We start from the raw sequence: 21933 nt of genomic DNA on the forward strand, positions 1-21933 counted from the left end.
GTTTATGAAAGGCAGGTCCTGCTTGATGAACCCAATCTCCTTCTGTGACAAAGCGACACGCTGGGTGGATGAGGGAAAGGCTATGGATGTGGTCTACCTTGATTTCAGTAAGGCCTCTGACACCGTTTCCCACAACATTCTCCTCAAGAAACTGGCTGCTCGTGGCTTGAACTGGTGTAAACTTCGTTGGGTTAAAAACTGGCTGGATAGCTGGGCCCAAAGAGTTGTGGTGAATGGAGTCAAATCCAGCTGGAGGCCAGTCACTAGTGGCATTCCCCAGGGCTCAGTACTGGGGCCAGTCCTCTTTAATATCTTTATCGGTGATCTGGATGAGGACATTGAGTGCACCCTCAGTAAATTCGCAGATGACACCAAGTTAGGTGCGTGTGTCAATCTGCTCGAGGGTAGGAAGGCACTGCAGGAGGATCTGGATAGGCTGCACCGATGGGCTGAGGCGAACTGTATCAAGTTCAACAAGGCCAAGTGCTGGGTACTGCACCTGGGGCACAATAACCCCAAGCAGAGCTACAGGCTGGGAGATGAGTGGTTGGAAAGCTGCCTGGCAGAGAAGGACCTGGGTGTATTAGTTGATAGCTGGCTGAATATGAGCCAGCAGTGTGCTCAGGTGGCCAAGAAGGCCAACAGCATCCTGGCTTGTATAAGAAGCAGTGTGGCCAGCAGAGCTAGGGAGATGATTGTACCCCTGTACTCGGCTCTGGTGAGGCCGCACCTCGAGTACTGTGTTCAGTTTTGGGCCACTCACTACAGGAAGGACATGGAGGTGCTCGAGAGAGTCCAGAGAAGGGCGACGAAGCTGGTGATGGGTCTGAAGAACAAGTCTTATGAGGAGCGGCTGAGGTAGCTGGGTTTGTTCATCCTGGAGAAGAGGAAGCTCAGGGGTAACATTATCACTCTCTACAAATACTTTAAAGGAGGCTGTAGCGAGTTGGGGGTTGGTCTATTCTCCCATGTGCCTGGCGACAGGATGAGGGGGAATGGGCTAAAGTTGCACCAGGGGTGTTTTAGGTTGGATCTTAGGAGGAACTTCTTTACTGAAAGGGTTGTTAGACATTGGAATGGGCTGCCCAGGAAAATGGTGGAGTCACCATCCCTGGAGGTCTTTAAAAGACGTTTAGATGTAGAGCTTAGTGATATGGTTTAGTGGAGGACTGGTTAGTGTTAGGTCAGAGGTTGGATTAGGTGATCTTGGCAGTCTCTTCCAACCTAGGCAATTCTGTGAGATACAAGACAGGTTGGTGTCATGTAGGAGTCTTATCAATGTTAGCATGGAAGGAAAAGCAAGATAACTCACTAACAGATGTGGCAAAGCAAAGAGGAATTGCCCGCCCTTGTTTCCCCCATCTTGGGTCTATACTCCAGAGATATTCACAGAACTCTTTGCCATTCAGCTGGTGCAAATTTCTCTGCAGAAGACTACAGAGAAAGAGCTTTTCTCACAAACAGAAATTTACTTACTTCTGTATTCCAAAAAGCTTCTTTATACATATTCAAATACAAGTGTTTCCCTGCAAGTGAACAGGATTTAAATAAAAGTAATCATATGTTCCATTTTTCTCAGCTTCCCGTGTAAGGAAGGTAATGTATCATCCACAGAAAACATCACTTAAATGCACCATTTGTTTTTCTGTATATCTACCCCTCATAGCTTTTTAATAGCAGTTAGCATTTTCTGCAGTATTACTATCCAATTCAGTGATTTTAGTTTGATTTAACAGAAAAACCATCTGGAAAGCAGGTATCAATCATTTACTACAGAAGTCCAGCACCTAACTCTGCAAGAAAGCTTTTAAATATTTTAACTTTATATTATAATCTGGGGATTGCCTACTGTCTGGCCACCTCCCTTTTTGTTCTTGAATCCTTACATCCCAAAACAAAGATGACTGCAGTGCAATATGCTTACAGGTTGAAACAAAGCTTGATTTCTTAGACTTCTGTCCTTCCATTTATATTCAGACTTACAATGCTTTTATACCTGGGAGGATTAAACTGACAGAAAGGTATAAAAATCCCTTACGCATATCTTTGGGCAAGTTGACGGGTCAGATTTTCTATCAACATTTATCCCTGTAGATATGAATTACAGAATCACTGAATGGTTTGGGTTAGAAGGGACCTTAAAGACCAGCCAGTTCCAACTCCCTGCCATGGGCAGGGACACCTCCCACCATACCAGGTTGCTCAAAGCCCATTCCAATTTGGCCTTCAACACTTCCAGGGATGGGGCATCCACAGTTTCTCTGGGCAACCTGTGCCAGTGCCTCACCACCCTCATAGTAAAGAATTTGTTCTTAATATCTGATCTAAACTTTTTCTTTTGTTTAAAAAAAAAAAAAAAAAAATCTTAAAATCTTTGTCCTAGGCCTCCCTGCTTTTCTATAGCCCCTCTATAGGTACTGTAAGGCTGCTATATGATCTCCCCAGAGCCTTCTCTTCTCCAAGCTGAACAACCGCAATTTTCTCAGCCTGTTGCACAGGCCCACCTCACAAGCCTGTCCAGGTCCCTATCTCTGCATGGCATACCACCCCTTTAGCATGCCAACTACACCACAGCTTGGTGTCATCAGCAGACTTGTGGAGGGTGCATTCCATCCCACTGTCCATGTTGCAGACAAAGATGTTAGCACCGGTCCCAACACTGACCCCTGAGGAACCCTACTTATTTCTGATCTCCATTCAGACATTGAGACATTGACCTCAGCTCTCTGAGTGTGACCAGCCAGACAATTACTTACCCATCGAGTGGTCCATCTATTAAATCCACATCTCTCCAATTTAGAGACAAGGATATCATGGGGGACGGTGTCGCACAAGTCCAGGTAGATGACACAAGTTGCCGTTCCCTTGTCTATAAAAGCACTTAATAGTATTTCCAAAGCACAGAAGTAAAAGCAAAGAAACATATTGATTTCTGATAGGGAAAATCTGCAAAGAACACTATGCATCCCTGTATATTAAAGTAATTTTTCAAACATCTGATATGAGACTGCTACATGAAGGGACATATCAAGCAAATTGTTAAGAAAGCAGCCAACATCTGGGTATCTATAGAGGTAACAGAACCAAAAAAAATAATCCTGAACAAATTTTCTTCTCTCGGTTTTTAAGTAATGGTCAAGGTTGCATATGTATATATACAAGTATGATATATAAACAAATACATAAACTACATAGAACCAAAGTTTATTTTACTTCTAATTCTGGAATCCTTTCAGCTTTTCTAGATGCACAATGCAAAATATAATCTTTTCAAGCCTTATTAAGTCCAACTATCAAGATGAGAATTATATTTACTGGCACCTACTCCTCCATTTAAGTAGAACCAGTTTTTAAAAAATAATAATTTAAAAAATAACGTGGTGTCCTGATCTCTCACAATATCATTTTGTCATTCCTATCTGAAAGAACAGTTTTTCATTGCTAAAAAGTAGCCTCACATTCTAGATTAAAGTAACAGCTTATTTTTCCCCCACAGAGCATTTCCTGCATTTCCTGCAAGAATCAGCTTCTCTTTTTACAAAAGCTGACATTCCTGATTACTACTCCTCCTTGTTTATGCTAATAATAAATAAACAAATAGGCCTATGTTTAATACTGTATTGACTAATAGCATTCGTTACTTCTGTAATTCTGTGTCAGTATAAAAACACTTCATAAAAAATTTAGACTCATGGTATCTCAGACAGACAAGACTTATATTCATTTAACAGATGACGCAACTGAAGCACAGTGAGTTAATTGTTTGCCCAAGGTCACATAGCAAATCAGTAACAGGGCTAGGAACAGAATCCAGGAACACTGACTCATGCAGTACTCCTTCCTCAACTCCAGACAAGCCTTTTGCATACTTACTGCCTCAACACCAAAACAGTGTTTTCCCTTGCAGTCTAACCAGCCAGCTATTACGTACTAGATTTTTGGTAAAATAAGATGGAGGATGATGACAGTCTCTTTAACTGCCTCTCTATCTTTTATGGCAAATAAACTTTAAGGCAAAACCCCACAATCCTTGAAGATGTTTTGCTCTTTGTTTTGGTTGTTTTGTTGTTTTCTAAGATAACAAAATTAGTACACACAAGAAAAATGGATAAAGTTCAAAAGGCTGTCCTTAAACCAACTTACAAGATGAAGCACCTCTTTCTCACGTTCACTGGAAAGGCTCACAGATGGTTCGAAAGGTCTGCATTTCCATGCAGTCTGCAATGGAAATCCTCGCAGTCTATACTACTACAATTGTTCTGTGTCACTACTAACGTAAGTGTGACTATGTATTTTAACAGTTTGACCACTCCAGAATTCTCATGGGCTTTAACCAACTGGCCCATAATTCTGTGAGTCCTCCTTCCCTGTTTCACACATTGTATTTTCATTTGTAGACCTCTGCAATCTCACAAGCCTCCTATGAATCCTGTTCATGGCTCTCAGGTTGTTTCCGACCTCACCTGAACTACACAGCTATGTACTTTGCAAGACCATATAACTAAAAGCCACATGACTTCAGTGCATCTTTCCTAATCCTTTATCTTCTGACTTGAATTGCTGAATTATTAGCTAAATAGTATTAAGTAGCACAATTTGTAGCATTACCTCCAGTGAATGTGTTGACTTTCAGTGAAAAATAAAACACAATAAACTATTTCCTGACATCTATTTCTCTACCCTTTATGTTTAAAAACGGTGAGAATTTTCCTTTCTCCATAGGTTTTTATCTCAATTTTACATTATTCACAATTTACCCAGATTGTTCCATCTTTCCTACATTTTGGAAAAGTGACAGTTTGGTATATTCTTTTAAATTCACTAAGAAGTTTCTACATCTCCCAGATTCTCCCGTTTTGCCCTGTATTTCCATTGCTAATAAGAAGACCTAGGCTTTGTACCAAATTTGTGAAACTTCATCCCTGAAGTGTATCAGTTCTCCTCTCTTCAGACTTTTTTTTGATTTCCCTTTAAGTGGTTTGGCTATGAAAGCTATTTCTTTAATTGACCAGGTGTCTATATCTAACTTGTTTTGCTTTTGTTTATATTTGTGTACTACAACCATAATTTCATATCTACAGCTGTAACAAGCAGTAATTCTAGTAGAATAAGATATTTACAGTGAACATAATGGCATATCATAGAGAAATACAGGCTGGACAGATTATCAGAGACCTCGAGAAGTGGAGATACAGGATGCAGTATATAGGAGTACAGGCCTAAGATAAGAGAAAGGGCACGGTCATGTCACGGGGGACTCCACAGCTATAAGTAGTTCACTAGTGGTCAGTTAAATTAAAATACAGACAAGGAGCTGGGCAAAACTGTTTTTTAAAGGTAACAGAGAACAAATAAATAGTATCTCGCATTCATAAATGGGACGATAATATAGTAAATCCAGATGAAACATGGAGCTACAAACCAAAGAAGAAAAGTGTAAAATTGTTAGCAAAAATTTATATATGATCTCAAGTGGGTTCTGAGAGAGAAGAAATCATCACTACAAATATAGTATTCCTCCAGAATATGATATTTTATATACCTATATCTATAACATAACTATATATGTTATATATGCTATTATACAGAATTTATATACTGTTGTGAAGAACTCCAAATTGCACCAACTTATTTTAACACTTAGGCTTCTCCTGCCCCAACAAATGAAATTCTTAGGACCCAGAGCAGCAGAGGAAGGATGAGCATGGACATGAGGAAAATAGGTAAAAACTAAGAATTCTATATTACAGTTTTAATTGCATTATTACTAGTAATGCAGCTTTTGGAATATGAAAAAAATAAGCAAAAAATAATAATAATAATGCACTTTTTTGTAACTTGGATCTGGATTAATAAATTGTTAGATCAAGACTTCAGATATACTAGCACTGAATTCTCAGTTTTATAAGATTTGCTTATAAAAGCACTACACTTTTCTCAGTCTTGCTTCCTACAACACTTTATCTATTAATACTGACCTTCCATTCTTGAAGCCTGGTATGTCTGTTCCACGTTTCTCTCTTCTTCCCAAAGCTTACTCTCCACCTTTTTCATAAGCCCCCTTTAGTAGCTGCAATAAGGTCACCCCAGAGCCTTCTCTGGCTCAGGCTGAACAGCCAGCTCTCTCAGCCTTTCTTCATAGTGTTATTCAGTTTTATTTCACAACTAAAATTAGTTGGAACATTTTCAACTAAATTTGTTTTCCTCTAAATGAAATGTCTTTGACAAAGCAAACATCATTTCTGGAGGAAAAAAAAAAAAAGTCTAAAAATCAGTTTTACTAATATTACAAAGCAGAAAATATTTAGGGAACTGCAAATGCCTTTTCTCACTAAGGACTCCCATCAACAACAAAGTATCTGCTCAGTCCAATTCAGAGTGATTGGTGATCTATACTCTGGTCCTGGTCCTAAATCAGGCAGAACAGAGTTGAATAAATGCAGAGGGGGGAAAAATTAAACCTCAAAAGCTGCCAGATTTAATCAGAAGTAAAAATGTGTTTGGCAGAGGCAGCTGATCCCTTCCTCTTCATCTCCCCTTACACCAGCTCCTGCTCCTAGATCTACTATCCTACTTCGGTCATGCAAGGTAAACCAGAGAATGCACTGAGTACTTGCTTGGGGCAGCCAGGGCTGAAACAGCAGGGACTTAAAACTCCAGTAGAAGCATTTGGTTATGTTTCCACAATTCTTACTCACAGTCAAGTACCATTGGTAACTATGGGTCCTGAACTGACAAATTTTGATATTAAACAGCCCTATACTGAATATAGGTTCTTACTGTAAAGCCACCAGCATCTGCTACTCACCTTCTTAAGAGCACGATGTTTTTCAGAAGCAAAGTATCTGGATACTTTCCCTTGCTAATTTGGAGCACATCTTTATCTTTTTTTTTTTTTTTTTTTTTTTTCCCTGACTTACTGACAGTTAGGCAGACTGTCAAATGCTTTGGTGTTTGCTTTATTCTGTTAATTTCAGCCATATGTTTTTTATCACCTTTCACTCAACTTGTCAGCACTGGAATCTATGAATCCACTTAATTTAAAATGTTTGCTTCTTTATATGTACTGCAGATTGTAATCTATCTACACCACTGAGGGAAAACATCCCTTTTCCCAATGGAAATGCAACCAATTTCCAGGAACAACCAACCTAGTGCTAGATAGGTGAATTCTGAAATGTCAGCATCCAAACTAGTATTACAGAAAGAATTAATCAGCATTAACACTATTATGCACTTATATAAAAATGTTTGCAAAGGTATTCTGAGGAGCACTGAAAATTAAATATCTCCCTCTCCTGTTCAGAAGTTACTTTTTTACAGTTTTGGTTTGAATAGGAAGATGAAAATATGTCAGCATGCAAGAAATCCCCAAAAGCAAACAGAAAAGCATAGTGATAAATAGGGAATTTTGTTTTTATCCCAGCAGAGATTTATCACTGTGAGAGTTTTGTGACTTTGACAAATTTTACAATAACAAGTTGTGTATACAATCTACAGTAACTGACACAGAATAATATATTCCATCTGCTGGAGAAGTCCCAAGAGGCTGACCTGTAAGGTCCAAAAGTTTTCACATTTTTATAATTTTTTTCCTAATACAGTGTTATGAAACAGCTATTCAGTTCATTTTGAGAAGCATACATTACAGTGTATAGCTGTTATTTGACTATGAAACTCAAAGGCACATAAGAAAATGTGAGTTGCATTCAAGTGTTATTTGTCATTCTTCTATTTGGATTTGTCTTTATGACCTATCACTCACTTCTGATATAATAAGTAACTAACATCTTGATACTTAAGTGCCTTGTTTAAATCTTACAGGCACGTTAAAGATGCCATAGTTCCTGCTGCAAGGAACTATGTGCTGTACATAGTACATTCTGGTTGACAGAAGTAGAGGTAAAGTTCAATTCCTAGACTATAGAAAAAAAATTATGGCTGTAATCTCAGGTGAGGTGAAGTCACTGAGGAGCTTCAAATCATTGCAGAAAAAAAGTTAAACTGTGCACCCTGGTACAAAGGAGTTCTCAACTGGAGACAATAGAAATGCGTGGAAACAATACGCTGCACTAGTGTATCTTCAGCATCACAGTTATTTCTGAGAATTGTTTTTTCAGCAAATCCATGTCTGTTTTGGCTGTTCCTTTTAATTTCACAGAATTTCTTTCTAAATATCTTCATCTTTTCAAGAAATTTGACTTCAAGGAAACTATTACTGTGGAAGGACTTAGCCTTTCCATTCCTGCAAGGATGGTCAAGTTCTTAGTGATATAGAGCACACTACACTGGTCACACCACAAATCCCAATGTGCATAACTAAGTTAAGTGGTGTTTGTCTTTTGATTTATCAAACGTTTCTTGCAAGATCCAGCCAGTTATGGCACATAAAGATCTAATTCCTACATTATGCACTATCCTTTTTTTTTTTTTATTACACATACAATTACAAAAAAAAATAAAAATTTTACACATACAAAGATTTCAAGTGTTAAATAAATGTTGATCTTATCTATAGATGTTATAAGGCTCCCCTTTCTCAAACTTTCAATTTAGAGATAAAGCAGAAAGCATCTTTATCTAGCCTTGAAAGATATGCCCCCAAACAATTTTTGATCAAGCGAAGATGAAGCTGGGTGGATGTGGATACACGAACAGGATATCCAAAGAAAAACCTCAGTTTTCATGAAAAAGAGGTACATTCACATTATGTACTTCCTGAATCAAGGTAAATTTCTCCATCAAGGAAATTTTAACTCAGTTTCAGTCTATTTTCTGCCCAGAACAAGGCATTTTCTTAGTGAGACTGTTATTCCTTTGACTGCAGTTGCCAGGCATTTGTTTCAGGTTTTCCTACAGTCTCTCACATCTGACTGAAGCAGCAGACAAGAAGAGCTGTTTCAAAGCAACAGCTCTGCTCCTCCTAAGTCAGGCCTATAAAAGTGATCTAATTCAACCTCAAAGTCTGCCATCATCTGTAAAACATCCAGCCGCAACAACCAATGAATAAAATATTCCACTATAGCAACAGTGAAATAGAAGCTGGCATGCTTCTTTTCAATTTTATTTTTTTATTTTTATATTTTTTTGCCTTTTCTAAGAGAGACTTTAAGGGAGGAAAAAAAACACCCTCACTTACAGGCTTGCAACCTAGTACTTCTGCTTACCAAGAATAGAAGCCTATTAATTCTGGCAAAGAGATCTTTGCTGAGAGAAATCAGGCTTAAATTTTTGAGAGGTGTCAAGAATGTTCAGTCAGTTGAGCAATCAAGTTAGCCTGGAATCCTGGAAGCTTTGCACCAGAAGGAATAAATCAGAAAATCAAATGAAGTGTGACTTACCCCTGACACTAGCAAAGGGAAAAAAAAAAAAAAAAAGATTTGGTAATGGAATAATATGCATGGTTGAGTCTCAGAATGAGAATAAATTAGACTAACTATAATAAGAATTGGAAATGAACAAGAAAGCTTTTTCAGAAAAAGGATGAAAATGCTTTCATTTTGCTCTGCTACCCAGCTGTAATGCAAAATAAATAAATAAGTAAATAAATAAATGAATATTATACAGACCAGTCCTTTCAATCTTTCTTCTGAGGGACAGAGCTTTGCTCAGACTAACATTGAAGGAATACAGCTATACAGCTGAAGTGAAGATACAAGCACTGGCTGAGGCATGATTACAGGCAACCTAGTCCTCAATTCTTTATTAAAGTTAGAAGTTACACCATTGCACAAGACTTTTTTGTTTGTTTGTTTGTTTCTGTCCATCACTGACTGTGACGCCACAATACCAAGATACACTCAGCTAAATCTGCACTGATATGATCAGCAAGGGAAGCTGCACATTTCTAATAAACAAGGGTGTTGAGAATTGTTGTATTCTGTAAAAAGTAAAACTTTTAATCCAGCAACTTCATAAACCACACCATTCACCCCTTTCCCAGAAACCTACAAAAACACAGGAATTGCCAAGCAACAACACTGTCAAAAATACTGTCATTGCTGAAAAGCATTCTTGACCTCAACAAAATGTGACAGAAGGAAAATCAAAATATAAACCAGAACAAGAATGAAAATCTACACCAGGAGAAGAAAAACTCTTCCTCCCAGAACAACAGGTTCATGGCTATAAATTGCATAAAGTAGAGTCTTGAAGGTCTTTCTGAAATGGTAGGAGCAAAATGCTCCTACCCCTTGCAGATGTGTTTCAGTATACCACAGGTCTCAGTCAGATGTGGAATAGCAGGCAGCTAAGTGCTCTCACTTGAATATAGTAGGTTAACAATACTCTCTGGCAAATCTAAAGTCAGAACAGCCCAGTAAAACTACTGCATTTGATTTCGTTCAATACAGAAGACATTACACATTCACTCTGGGAGTAAAAATATTTAATATACATGGATATGTGTTTAATTAAAGAGCTCATGTCAAGACTACAGACATCCTCTCTCCAGGCTGAAACTGTGTCAGCCTCAATGCCACATAAGAGCTATTTCATACAGACTTGACACTTGGGTTTAGCAAGGACAGATGAAAACTTAAGTGAAAGCAGCAAATGAGACCATACTTCAGTGCTACTGCCTTTGACTAGGACCAGCATCTTTGGATACCTCAGTTAACTTGGCCAGGTTTTGCATGCTTCTATGTACAGAACATAATTCCTTGAACTATGAGGAAGCAGTTTCTCTTTAAGCTAAAGACTTTAGCAAATCCAGAACTTGCATGTTTCTCTTCCCATCACTTCAGACAAAGGAAGTCAGCACAATGACTGAAAAACTAACTTTCCAAAAAAAAGTCCTCACTTCATTGTAAACAATGTTATTTTATTACCCACCTTCTTTAAGTGAAGTTCATGGTGGAAAAGATTTTTTACAAACACAACAATATCTTAGCTCAGCAATAAAATTCAACCACTTTCCATATTGAAATACAACCACTCGTAGCACCACAATATTTTAGTGAAGTAATAAACAAAACACTTATCAAAACCTCCTGGTTAACAAAGGGATGGATAAATATTTTATGCCTATCACAATTTATTTGCACAGTGTTTAAGAAGGTGCTGTAAAAAAGTAAAGTTATTTTTCCTATTTTATTTTCCTTTCTTCAGGCTCTATGTGAGGTAAAGTTTAATAGTGACATAGGAAGCTTTCCATCCAGCTGAAATAATTCCAAAATATAGAATTTGAAACAAAAAAGGTTTTTGTTTTTTATGTTCACACCACACATCTAAAAATTTACTTTTGCATTTCTGTTACTTTATGTCTCCCTGTAATTTTTGACACATTTTTCTTTACTGATTACTTTTATGTTATTTTTCACAGAAATTTTCTCTTCGTTGGTTAAGTTAATGTTAACATTCTCTCTTAAAAATGGTAGCTTAAAAGTAAATTACCTCCTGGTTCATCGATGTAGAAAGACACATCTTTTTTGTCTTTTTGTTCATCAATATGATCATAAGTGATCTGTGGAATAGATAAGGCATTCTCTCCTGGGTTTATAACAGGTGCAGAACCATTACCACAGCCTGGTTTCCCTTTTCTTTTGGATCTTCTAGCCTGTGGTAGTAGAAAGAGGATGATATCAAAACACACTATGAAAACCAGAAAAGAACCTCCTTGTACAATAAATTCATCTCAGCAGGATTATTTCTTTCAGTGCAATTGTAATTCAGTAAAAGTGCTACATTCTTGGTTAATGTTTTCAGAATGGCTCATTTTAGATTATTATTTTAAATTTGGTAAGGGTGACTCTTAAGGGAAGATGCTTAGCACATTCTGAAAATCAGTTATCAATTAGAATTTTATCAGTTAGAATTTCTCAAGCCGTATCTGAAACTCAAGGCACACAAACTATTAATCATTTGAGTATACAGTAGCTTGGGTGCAGCTTTTCTTCATTGCTAATTAACCAGATGGCTAATTAATTGCAGGCTTTGAAATATGAGCAAGGCACTGGGTGATCTCAATTAAAGAAAGTTTCGATTTTGGCTGGGCTGACTTAGGTACTTCAGCAGGAGGTAAAACCATGTAACACTATTTTATTACAGTCCACGCTGTCTTTTGGAATGAGTTCTTCTGTTCAGATCCACAAGCACTTAAACAAAAGCATGTTTGAAATTAATCAAACAGGACAAGAAAAATAGTAGAAATGGGAGTTTATTTTATATTGTGGATGCACTGCCATGCATCCACATGCATGGGCTTTTATAACAGGAAAAGGAACTCTAAATTCTTTAAGGAACAAAATTCAACCATATGCACAAGATCAGTATCCATTTAAGTCTTTAAAATAAGGGGCCAAGTAGAGAAAAGAGAAAAGAAAGAACCATTAAAGTTAATGAATTAGGGTTAGCAATTTATAATGAAGTTCAAGTTTAATAATATGTTAAGGGAACTCATAGAGAAAAAGAGGGAAAATACTAAGGACAAACAATACTTTTTCCAATTCTCCCAACAGGTATTGCATGTTGTTCAGCAACACATAGTACTCAGCCTTACTTCTGCTTTACCCTTTTCCTCCTGGCTGTTATACGTCAAGTTAAGGAGTAACTAGTCTCACAACAGCTCTTCTCAGCACTGAGCAGACTGCACTGCTCTAAAGCCAAAAAATACACATGCACACAGATCATATTGATAAAGGTAACTGCACATGCTGTGGAGTAATCATATTGCAATTCTCCACTGAGTGACAAGCATTGGTGGGACCTCATTGCCTAAAAGCAGGTACCATCGACCACTTTAGAAAATCCATGTGTCTGAGCTAGTCCTGTTGCAGCCCTCTCTCCAGAATGCATACTGAAGTCTAGGCAAGCCTGCCAGTGAAACTACATACCTATGCTTAGGCAATCCCACCTGCACAGACAAAAAAATATTCCAATTTACTGCAGCCAATACTCAGGAATTAACTCAAACTTCCATGTACCCTCAAAGATAAAACACCAAGGAGGGATGTGAACGAGCAAGACAAATGCAGCTACTCTCAGTCAAATGAGTGTGAATGTAATTTCTTTAACTAGTTTCTTCTTTCTTCCTGTATGAATTACTGTGCAAAATGAATACAAAATGGAGAATGGTATCAACGACTTATACAATCTTTGAGAAGGTAGAATAGACTTCAAAGGGAGTAAAATAATGGAGGATAAGCATCTGTCGCATCAGCAAGGCAAATCTAAAAGTAGAAGGCATTAGTCCTTCAGGAATATTGTAAGGAACACTAAATTGATCCTGCTATGGCAAAAGGAAAACAAAAGTCCCATTGAAAACCTCTCTCAGCTCTCCAAATTCTTTGGACTCTTCATAAGGATTTTGACAAGTTATCCAACAAAATTAAACCCAAGAACAGAATAGCTAGCTCTGTCGAGTCTATGTTACCTGTTTTCTCAGACTAGGGCTAGATGGCGCTGGTGGTTTTTGGGGGTTTTGTGCAGGTGATGTAACATAGATTTTCCATGTTGCTGTAGAACTGTAAGATTTCTCTGCCGCATAGCACCGCCACAGTGTCTATAATAAAATACCAAAACAATATTCTCAGTGTATAAGCAGGAACTGTTTTGCTGGATGTACATGTCAGAATTTGCTGCAAACCAAACTGACAGCAATAGCTTCAATCAATTTAAATATGATTCAAAGGCTTCTGACTGCAATTGCTGTGCTATACCAAAAAACATGCCTAATAAAATTCACTCTTCCCCTAAATACAACTTCAGTGAGGCACCAGGAAATATAGTCAACACAGTAATTTTAAGTATGCTCTCCGTAGTATTCTCCTAGGATCTGGGGTCTAACCACTGCTCACAGCAAGGAAAACCGTCCTCCAGAACAGTAAATCCTGACAAGTATATAACACTGCTGCTTCCCCTCTTCTGCAGCATGACACATTCTAGCATTTGCACACCATGTTAGTGCATTCTTTATATAATATGAAAAGCTATGCTGAGACATTTTTCTAAACTGAGGTGTTTATACATATATACATATACACATTCTTCACCTCTGAATTTGGCAAATACATAGGACCTAAAGGAATAAAAAAAGGAAGTTAACAATTAAAGATTATGACAAGGCTTTTAATTTATTATTTTTACTAGCTTAAGTTTACTTTAGCTGCATCCAAATACTGTTATGATGCCTGTGAATGTCTGCTTAGTGAAGCCTCCTGAGTTCACTCATAAGAATGGATGTGGGACAGGCAGTTATCTAATTCTTTCTAGGGACTGATGTGTACCAAAGAACCTCTGTGGTTAAACACAGCTTATAGATTTATAATAAAGCCCAGAAACTGTGATTCTCAGATAGTACATGAACTGCTAGGCCCTACTGCCTCTCCATCACTCTCCTATATATTTTACTGCTAGGGGTCTGACCTGAATTAGAGAAGCTGCTGCTGGGATTTGTCTGTTGAAATGCTTCTGACGTTGCTTCTGCTGTACTTTCAGGGCAAAACCAGACCCTAGAATACCCTAAATATAAATAAAATTACTGGTGAGACTTCAATGTAATTTTATGCACCTAAGCCAAACACTTAATGCATTAAATAAATGGCCATTTTAAAAAAGACAAGTTTTCAAACATCCACAGTAATAGAAAGCTATTTATCTAACAAAATTTAAATTGAGCATGTTGATGTTGGCATCATATAACTGCAATAAATAACATGTGTTTATTGCAGTCTATAGGTAACATTAGCCACAGAGGCATTCACAAAGTGGCAGTCACATTTCAAAGACAACCCTACACAATGGTGGGGGAAGCAAATGCCAATGTCATAGGACTGATCTACAGCTGTTCTTTGTACTTGTTTTTAATTTCTAAAAAAAAAAAAAAAAAAAAAAAAAAAAAAAAAAGCAGACCACCCAACCACCCCACACAAAGCCAAAACTCAGTTTGATTTTCCAGGCAAAACAAGTAACAAAGAAGTCAGATATACTTTATGATTTATTCTTTTTTTTATATTCTTGTCTATGTGTTCCCCAATCAGTTATCTGAAGATTCAGAAAGGCCAGCAATGATACTTTACAGTACTGTGTAGAAAAGTAAATGCAGTTTCCTAAATTTCTTCGTTGTAGCACAGCTTCTCTTCTCAATACCCCAGGTAGTTTCTACGTAATCATAAAATAGCAGAAACAAAGGATGTTTCACCTGTGCCACTGACATACTGATTGAAATAAATCTCTCCCTTTCTCCAGAGTAGTGAAAATATCTCCTTCTTAAAATGCTTATCTCTAAAGAAAATGACTATGGTAGAAAGACAGCAGTTTTATTCATTTTTACATGTGCGCAAATACACAAACATATTTATAGATGTGCATGCAAATAAACATTCTGAAGCAACACCCAGCCCATTATTAAAGGTGCTGGTTTTATCTGTGCAGTCCAAGTCAGACACTTAAAAAAACATCCAAGTTCTACTTACCGCTGGTAGAGCAAAGAAAGATATAGCAAATACCGAGAAACAGGAAGCAACTGTTTTCCCAATCCACGTCTGGGGAACTTTGTCTCCATAACCAATTGTTGTGACCGTTACCTAGGCCAGAAATATACATCTTATTCACTGCAATACCATACATGTTTTTCCTCAAGAGCAAAGGGAACTAAAAAAGGGAAAAAAAGGAAGAGGAGTAAAAACAGTAGGAGATATGAGTATCATGAGATACAAGTGGATCAATGGTGTTTGGATTTGTGTGTAAGGAAACCATAGGAGTACAGTGAACATCACTGAAGGCTTATTCTGTTTCTATATTCTTTAGCAGGTATTCACAAATGGCCACTGCTGGAGAAGTGACACCAGGCTTGATCCAGGAAGACTGTTCTCACAGTTAGTAGCTGTCTGTTTACATCCTCCTGAATTGGAAGGATGAACTCTATGGGCTTGAAACCATGGGCTTGCAGTATTTTTGTTTTTATTTTTTATTTTTAATACATATTAGTTGATAGTCAGCTGAATATGAGCCAGCAGTGTGCTCAGGTGGCCAAGAAGGCCAACAGCATCCTGGCTTGTATAAGAAGCAGTGTGGCCAGCAGGGCTAGGGAAGTGATTGTCCTCCTGTACTCGGCTACTCGAAGTGTACTCAGCACCTCAAGTACCGTGTTCAGTTTTGGGCCCCTCACTACAAGAAGGACATTGGAATGGGCTGCCCAGGAAAGTAGTTGAGTCACCATCCCTGGAGGTCTTTAAAAGATGTTTAAATGCAGAGCCTAGTGATATGGTTTAGTGGAGGACTGGTTAGTGTTAGGTCAGAGGTTGGACTCAGTGATCTTGGAGGTGTCTTCCAACCTAGACAATTCTGTGATAGTTTACAGCATTGAGAAGTAAGCCTTAAAAATCACTGAGTCACACATTGCAGATGCACAAACATTTGCCAAAATTTGCAGTCAGGCAGAAACACTAGCTGTGTCAGGGTAAGCTACTCACTGTACTGGCAAGAAAGATAAGGGACAGAACTAACACTACCACAGCAGAACCCTCATACCAAGATGAGAAACATACTCCCAAAGAAAACATTTCAGTAAACCAAGAACTAAATACAGCTGAGTCCCATGCTATTAATCCTTTTTTTTTTTTTTCTTTTTTTTTTTTCTTTTTTTTTTTTTTTTCCCTCACAACTACAGTTCCCTGAGGCTTAAAATTGCATTTGATCCATGGAATGTATATTGCTAGATCTGCTCACAGCCTGTCAGGGTACAGCTGGATGTTTCTTAAGGGACACTGATCACAGAGCCAAGTGGGATAACAGTTCCATGTTACCCAACTGGGAAAGATATGAAAACAGTGGCCAGGTCCAACCAAGAGATCATAGATCTCCATAGATCATAGTGATATATATATATATAGTGGTCTACAACATCACAACATGAGGCAGAACCAAGATCAAGCCAGAAAGTAACCCTACATATTCAGGTCAGAATCAGGGAACTCTACAACCAAAAGTAGCTTTGTTTCAGGTGAAAATCACCTAAACTCCAGCACAATTTAGGCATGAAATGAGAGCACAGAGCTAGGCTCAGAACCCCTGGGTGGAGGGAGGGTAGATGCTACAGGTCATGCTTATTAGGGCCATTAAAGTCAGTTATCCCTTTAGGGCCATTAGAACAACCCTCTCTTCTACCTCCCTTCTCCTGAGAAATATCCTCATGTTTCTCAGAGGTCTGGGATCAGGAGGAACTTGCCTTAGAGAGACATCACCACTATGGGTTATCAGTGGACTTTTCCAGGGTATAGAACTGGAACAGGGACAGGAAACTGGAAAGGGACATGGCATGAGTGACTTCGTGCTTGGTAGAGGACAGGCCACCTGTCAAAAGCCACAGAAGCCAGAAGGCCTGAGAATGACAGAAGAGTTAGGCTACCCCTAGTGAGTCCCAGCAGGCTGGAGAAGAATTTGTGAGGACCCCAATGGTCATTAAAGGTTTGGCACTGTAGGGAGATCAGAGCACAAAGCTGGTCTCTCAGGAGGGTTTATAGCGAAGCAAGAGACAGCTGCTCCCACAGAGAAGGTGAGCCAGAAGCCAAGGGGCTCCAAAAATGTCCAGAAATGGGCCTCCCTACCCCGTACCTAACCTCACAGATGGCAGCCATATCCAAAAGAGAGTTCAAATCAGAAGGCAACGAAGGAAGCCTGAAGTCAAGAGTATAAGTCAGCCCACAGGTTGAGGTCTAGAGCACAAGAACATGACCAAGCTAGAGGCCAGCTCCCATTCAGCAAAGCTGAGACAGAAAGGAAGTGCCCAGTGCTGTGCTTAAACAGAGCCTCTGGGATGTGTGTGTTATGGGATGCTCCAAGTGTGGCTGGTCAGGCACATGGTATGCACAGCCCTGACACTACAGTATGCATGATGGCAGTATGGCAAAGTAGCAAAGATGACCTCTACCCATGAGAGGTGGAAAGCTTCTGGTGAGGAAATATAGGCTTCTGTCACCAATGTCAACCACATGAGAGAGCTTCAAATAGAAAACAAAACAAAACAAAACAAAACAAAACAAAAAGTACTACTATTTGGCAGCTCCAGCTCTAAACTTGATTCCCTTCACTTTGCTCTGAGTGGTAGCAGAAATACAGCCAAAACAGACATAAAAGAGACATATAAATCTACACTGACTGTAAAAGTGGGTGTGGAAATATCGCCTGTTATGGGAAAAGTCACTGACATACACTTAGATATTATTCACAAATAGGCTTTTGAGGAAATTAAAATATATATTTATATCAACAATCAAGCCATGGGAACAATATATTTCCTCCTGCTCTGACAGCAGTTCTGCAGAATGCTGGAAGGAGAATTTGAAGGGAAAAATAACTAATTACTATCAAATTGAAATTTTCCAAGTTCAAAAAAAAATCAGACTTGTGTTTATTCACCATGAATTTCTCATTTGATGAAGTTAACTTTGTAGTATCTGTATCCTCTAATGAATATTATTACCTTGAACTGCAGGCTGCTCTCAGCAGGAACCCTGTCTTGTCAGGTGTTTGTCCAGACATAGTGTGGCTTGCCCATGAAATGACTCAGCCACTGCATACTACCAGCAGTACAAACAGATGAGTTTGCCAGCCCCCAGAAATAAAGCATACCCCCTAAAACTTCGAAACACAGTATGTGTCAGCAGAGAGTGGAGGGTTTTAAAATAGTGTTTCTTTAATGGCTTTTCAGCTCCTCAGTGCACCTGAATGACCCCTTCAAGTCTAGGATTTTTCCTTCCTTTTCCTCCTCTTACTTATGAAAGTCTTCTTGTCTCTTTGTTCTATTTTGCTTTGTTTTTTGTTTGTTTGTTTGTGTGTGTGTGTCTGTGTCTCTGTGTGTTTGAGTTTTCCAGCACTGAGGACATAAAAACAAACTGCAGTAATGTTGAGCTGTCTTAGTGTTACTATGGAAGATAGCATGAAAACCATAACCACAGAAAATATTGTTTTTCATCTCTCTAGGAGGTATGCATTTGGCTTGCAGATTCCTGCAGGTGCCTGAACATGTCTCAGAAAGTTTCTCCCTTGCTACCTTAAGAGGGTTCCTTCTTGGTAATCTAGTTAGTGCATTGAAGTATGTGGAAAGGATTATAGATAATATAATGCTCTGTGTTTCTTAATCACAGTCAGATTTCTTTTTCCTTGTACATCCAGAATTTATTAGTTATTTGCCCAGAGAATGTTTAATAACTAGGCTTTGACACCTGCTTCTTAACACAGATTTCCTATGGCACATTCCAGCTGGTATGCACATGCTCTAATGCAGCCTCTGAAAACATACATTTACACTTCAAAAACGCAAGAACTCTAATTTAGTAGAAGACAACACAGCTTCTCACATGCTTTAAGACAGGCAGGTGTCCTGAAGCTTGAAGAACCAGAACTGCACACATTAAAAAAAAAAAAAAGTATTAAAAATAAAGGGGTTCAGACCACCACCTCTGGTATAGAAATTTACTACTGGAAATTCTGAGCAATTGTTCCCAAGGACCTCTGCCAGTTAACAATGTTTTACTGGAGACACTATTTAACTCAAGTTCAATTGTATAGAACAGTCACATTTGTAGCAAAAGCAATAAGTTTTACCAACATCAAGAGGCAAGAATGGAGGGACCAACATGTCCTTATTTCTTCAAGAAAAATATTCTGAAAGGACGGAAAAAATACTGTGACATGGGTTACAACTCTGGCAGGCTGACAGTTCTATTAGAAATGCTTCAGCATTTGCTCTAACATACAATAACTTCTGAAAATAGTTTCATATAAAACACCACAAGCCTTTGATATGTCTGCAGTTTAATCTGCACATCTGCCAAATCTAGGTGAAACCACCTTGCATTTAACTGGAGCGGGTGAACCTTGTTAGCATTTGATTCCAACTCTCTTTCATTCCTTATTTTCCCTTTTCTTCATATTTAAACCTCTCAGGTCATTTGTATCAAGTTCAGCAAGCTTGCACTTTCTACTCAAAGCAAAATGTTACCCATAATACACTCTGTGGTTTTTGACACATTAGACTTTCAAATACTTGCTAGCAAGATTATTTTTTTCCTGTGGTTAAGTTTTGAAAGGCAAAAGTGAAATCAAATTTCACCCCCTAGTAACTCCACATCTGTGTTTCTACGTTACAGAAGATTTGAAAAGAAAAAGAAACTGATTCACTTTGTCCTTTGTCACTGTTTCCAGCTGTGAACTGCACCTGCACCGTGACTCACTAGTGCTGAGGAGGCTTAGATGTCTGGAAAGCTTAAACAATTCAAACAGTGTTCTTCATGTGCCTCACACAGTTACAGAGAGACAAAGCTGATTTTATCGTGCTGTTACACAAAACAAGTCAAGTTTTGGAAAACAACAACAAAACCCAATGAACACTTTGCAAAGCATAAATCTACACTTTCAAATAGAGATTCCAAGCCACCTACCTCAGCAAGGTATAGTAATGCATGTTTTATACTTTCTTGATGATGACAATTGAACTCTCTTGTAAATTCCTTAAGTCCAAAATGTTAATAAAATATGTATAAACATGTCCTTGTTGTTTTTTTTTTTTTTTTTTTTTTTTTTTTTCCTCCTTAATTTTGTACTCTTTACTCGAATCTAGGCTATAGCTTCTGGTTTTTATAAAATGTTTTTTAGTCCATATCCATATTCAATACAATTCATAAAGTAGGTGCAGGACACTGAGGGTTAAATAAATAAATGAAAGGAGGAAAGGGTAAAAAAAAAAAAAAAGTGCATTTGCTTCACATGGAAGTTTTGTTACATGAAGGAATAATCCATGCATGCGTTCACTTTGACTTAACTAGGTGTTAAAAAACATAGTTCACAAAAATGATTGCTGAAAATCCTTTTTTTGTTTGTTTGTTTTTCACTTTACCTAGCTCCCCTCAGCTCCCCTAGCAAGGGGTTCCTCTTTCAACCTACTTGGATCTAAATTTGGTCATTTCTGGCCTTTTGTAGCTACAGCCCTAGAAAGTACATATTGCAGAGCAAACATGAATCACCATACTTTAATGATCACACATTAAATTAAGACTTTTTTGTTAATAAACTATATGCAATCCATTTCTTTCATTGCTCTCATCCTAATTCACATGGTGCTACAAAGCTCTTTGTAACTTTACTATGAAAGAAAAAAATCATGAGATATTTCACATAGATTTATCTGAATGAGTTCAGACTTTCATGGGAGCCCTAATGCTGCTAAAGTTCCCACAAGCAGCTCCACTTTTAATTTAGGTACTTTGCAGGCAGTTCAGCTATATCATTGGTAACAGGAAGAGTAGCTGCATTCCACTGCATTCTACTACAGTCATGAGCCTGTTTACAGGTTTGTTTTCTTAAAGTAGACGTGGGGTGTCTTCCATAACATCAATTATACTCTAATAGTTTACTTTTGCTTTTAAAATACAACAATCTGTGCTTCTGGGATATAGATTCCCTTCTTCCATTAGTTAGAGGTTATCATGTTTATAACCATGGGGCTTTATGTTTTACTGAAAATTTTGTCATATGTCTGTATAGGAGTTTAACAAGTGATTCTTCTACGAGTTATTCCATGGTTTTGTTCTTTTCCCACTAGGTCAGATAATTAGGTCCATCTGGCCATTTAATGGATTTTTTCTTTTTTAATAGAACCTTTTTTAGTGTGTACTCTTTTGCATAGGTATCAGGGATACTCTACAAAAGAAATGACTATCTGACAACCTAATGTCAGGAATTTAAAGCTTAACAGATTTTTATACTGAACCATTTATAAAGTGTAATTCAGGGTACATGTAATATAATATATATTTCTGTATACTTCACTGAAGTAGAGGCTTACACAGCATCCAAGTTAAGGATTAGAAACATACATCTATTAGGAACGTTGTGTCTTTCTTCCCAGACTTACTCATCAGTTTATTTGTATTCAGATAAACAATTGGTTTATTGTCTAATAAGTATATTGTTATTTTTCAAGTCTGTCATCTA

General features: G+C 38.0%; 1 protein-coding gene across 19 annotated transcripts in view; it reads right to left on the reverse strand.

Moving 5' to 3' along the window:
- LOC309884532 (potassium voltage-gated channel subfamily KQT member 1-like) overlaps nt 1-21933 on the reverse strand; it is a 527319-nt gene that overhangs the window by 437152 nt on the left and 68234 nt on the right. For 18 of the 19 annotated variants that reach the window (XR_014318640.1, XM_082773603.1, XM_082773607.1 and 15 more), the window contains 4 exons: nt 15414-15524; nt 14365-14460; nt 13373-13501; nt 11395-11557 (listed from right to left, as the gene is read on the reverse strand). Coding sequence is in view for 18 of the 19 variants with exons in the window: in XM_082773603.1 (XP_082629729.1) it covers nt 11395-11557; nt 13373-13501; nt 14365-14460; nt 15414-15524 (499 nt within the window). In the remaining variant the exon portion in view is untranslated. The remainder of the gene's footprint in view (nt 1-11394; nt 11558-13372; nt 13502-14364; nt 14461-15413; nt 15525-21933) is intronic. The other variant, XM_082773605.1, reaches the window with a different exon arrangement.

Source organism: Aythya marila, assembly GCF_965140915.1.
Source record: "Aythya marila genome assembly, chromosome: 1".
Taxonomy (NCBI): Eukaryota; Metazoa; Chordata; class Aves; order Anseriformes; family Anatidae; genus Aythya; species Aythya marila.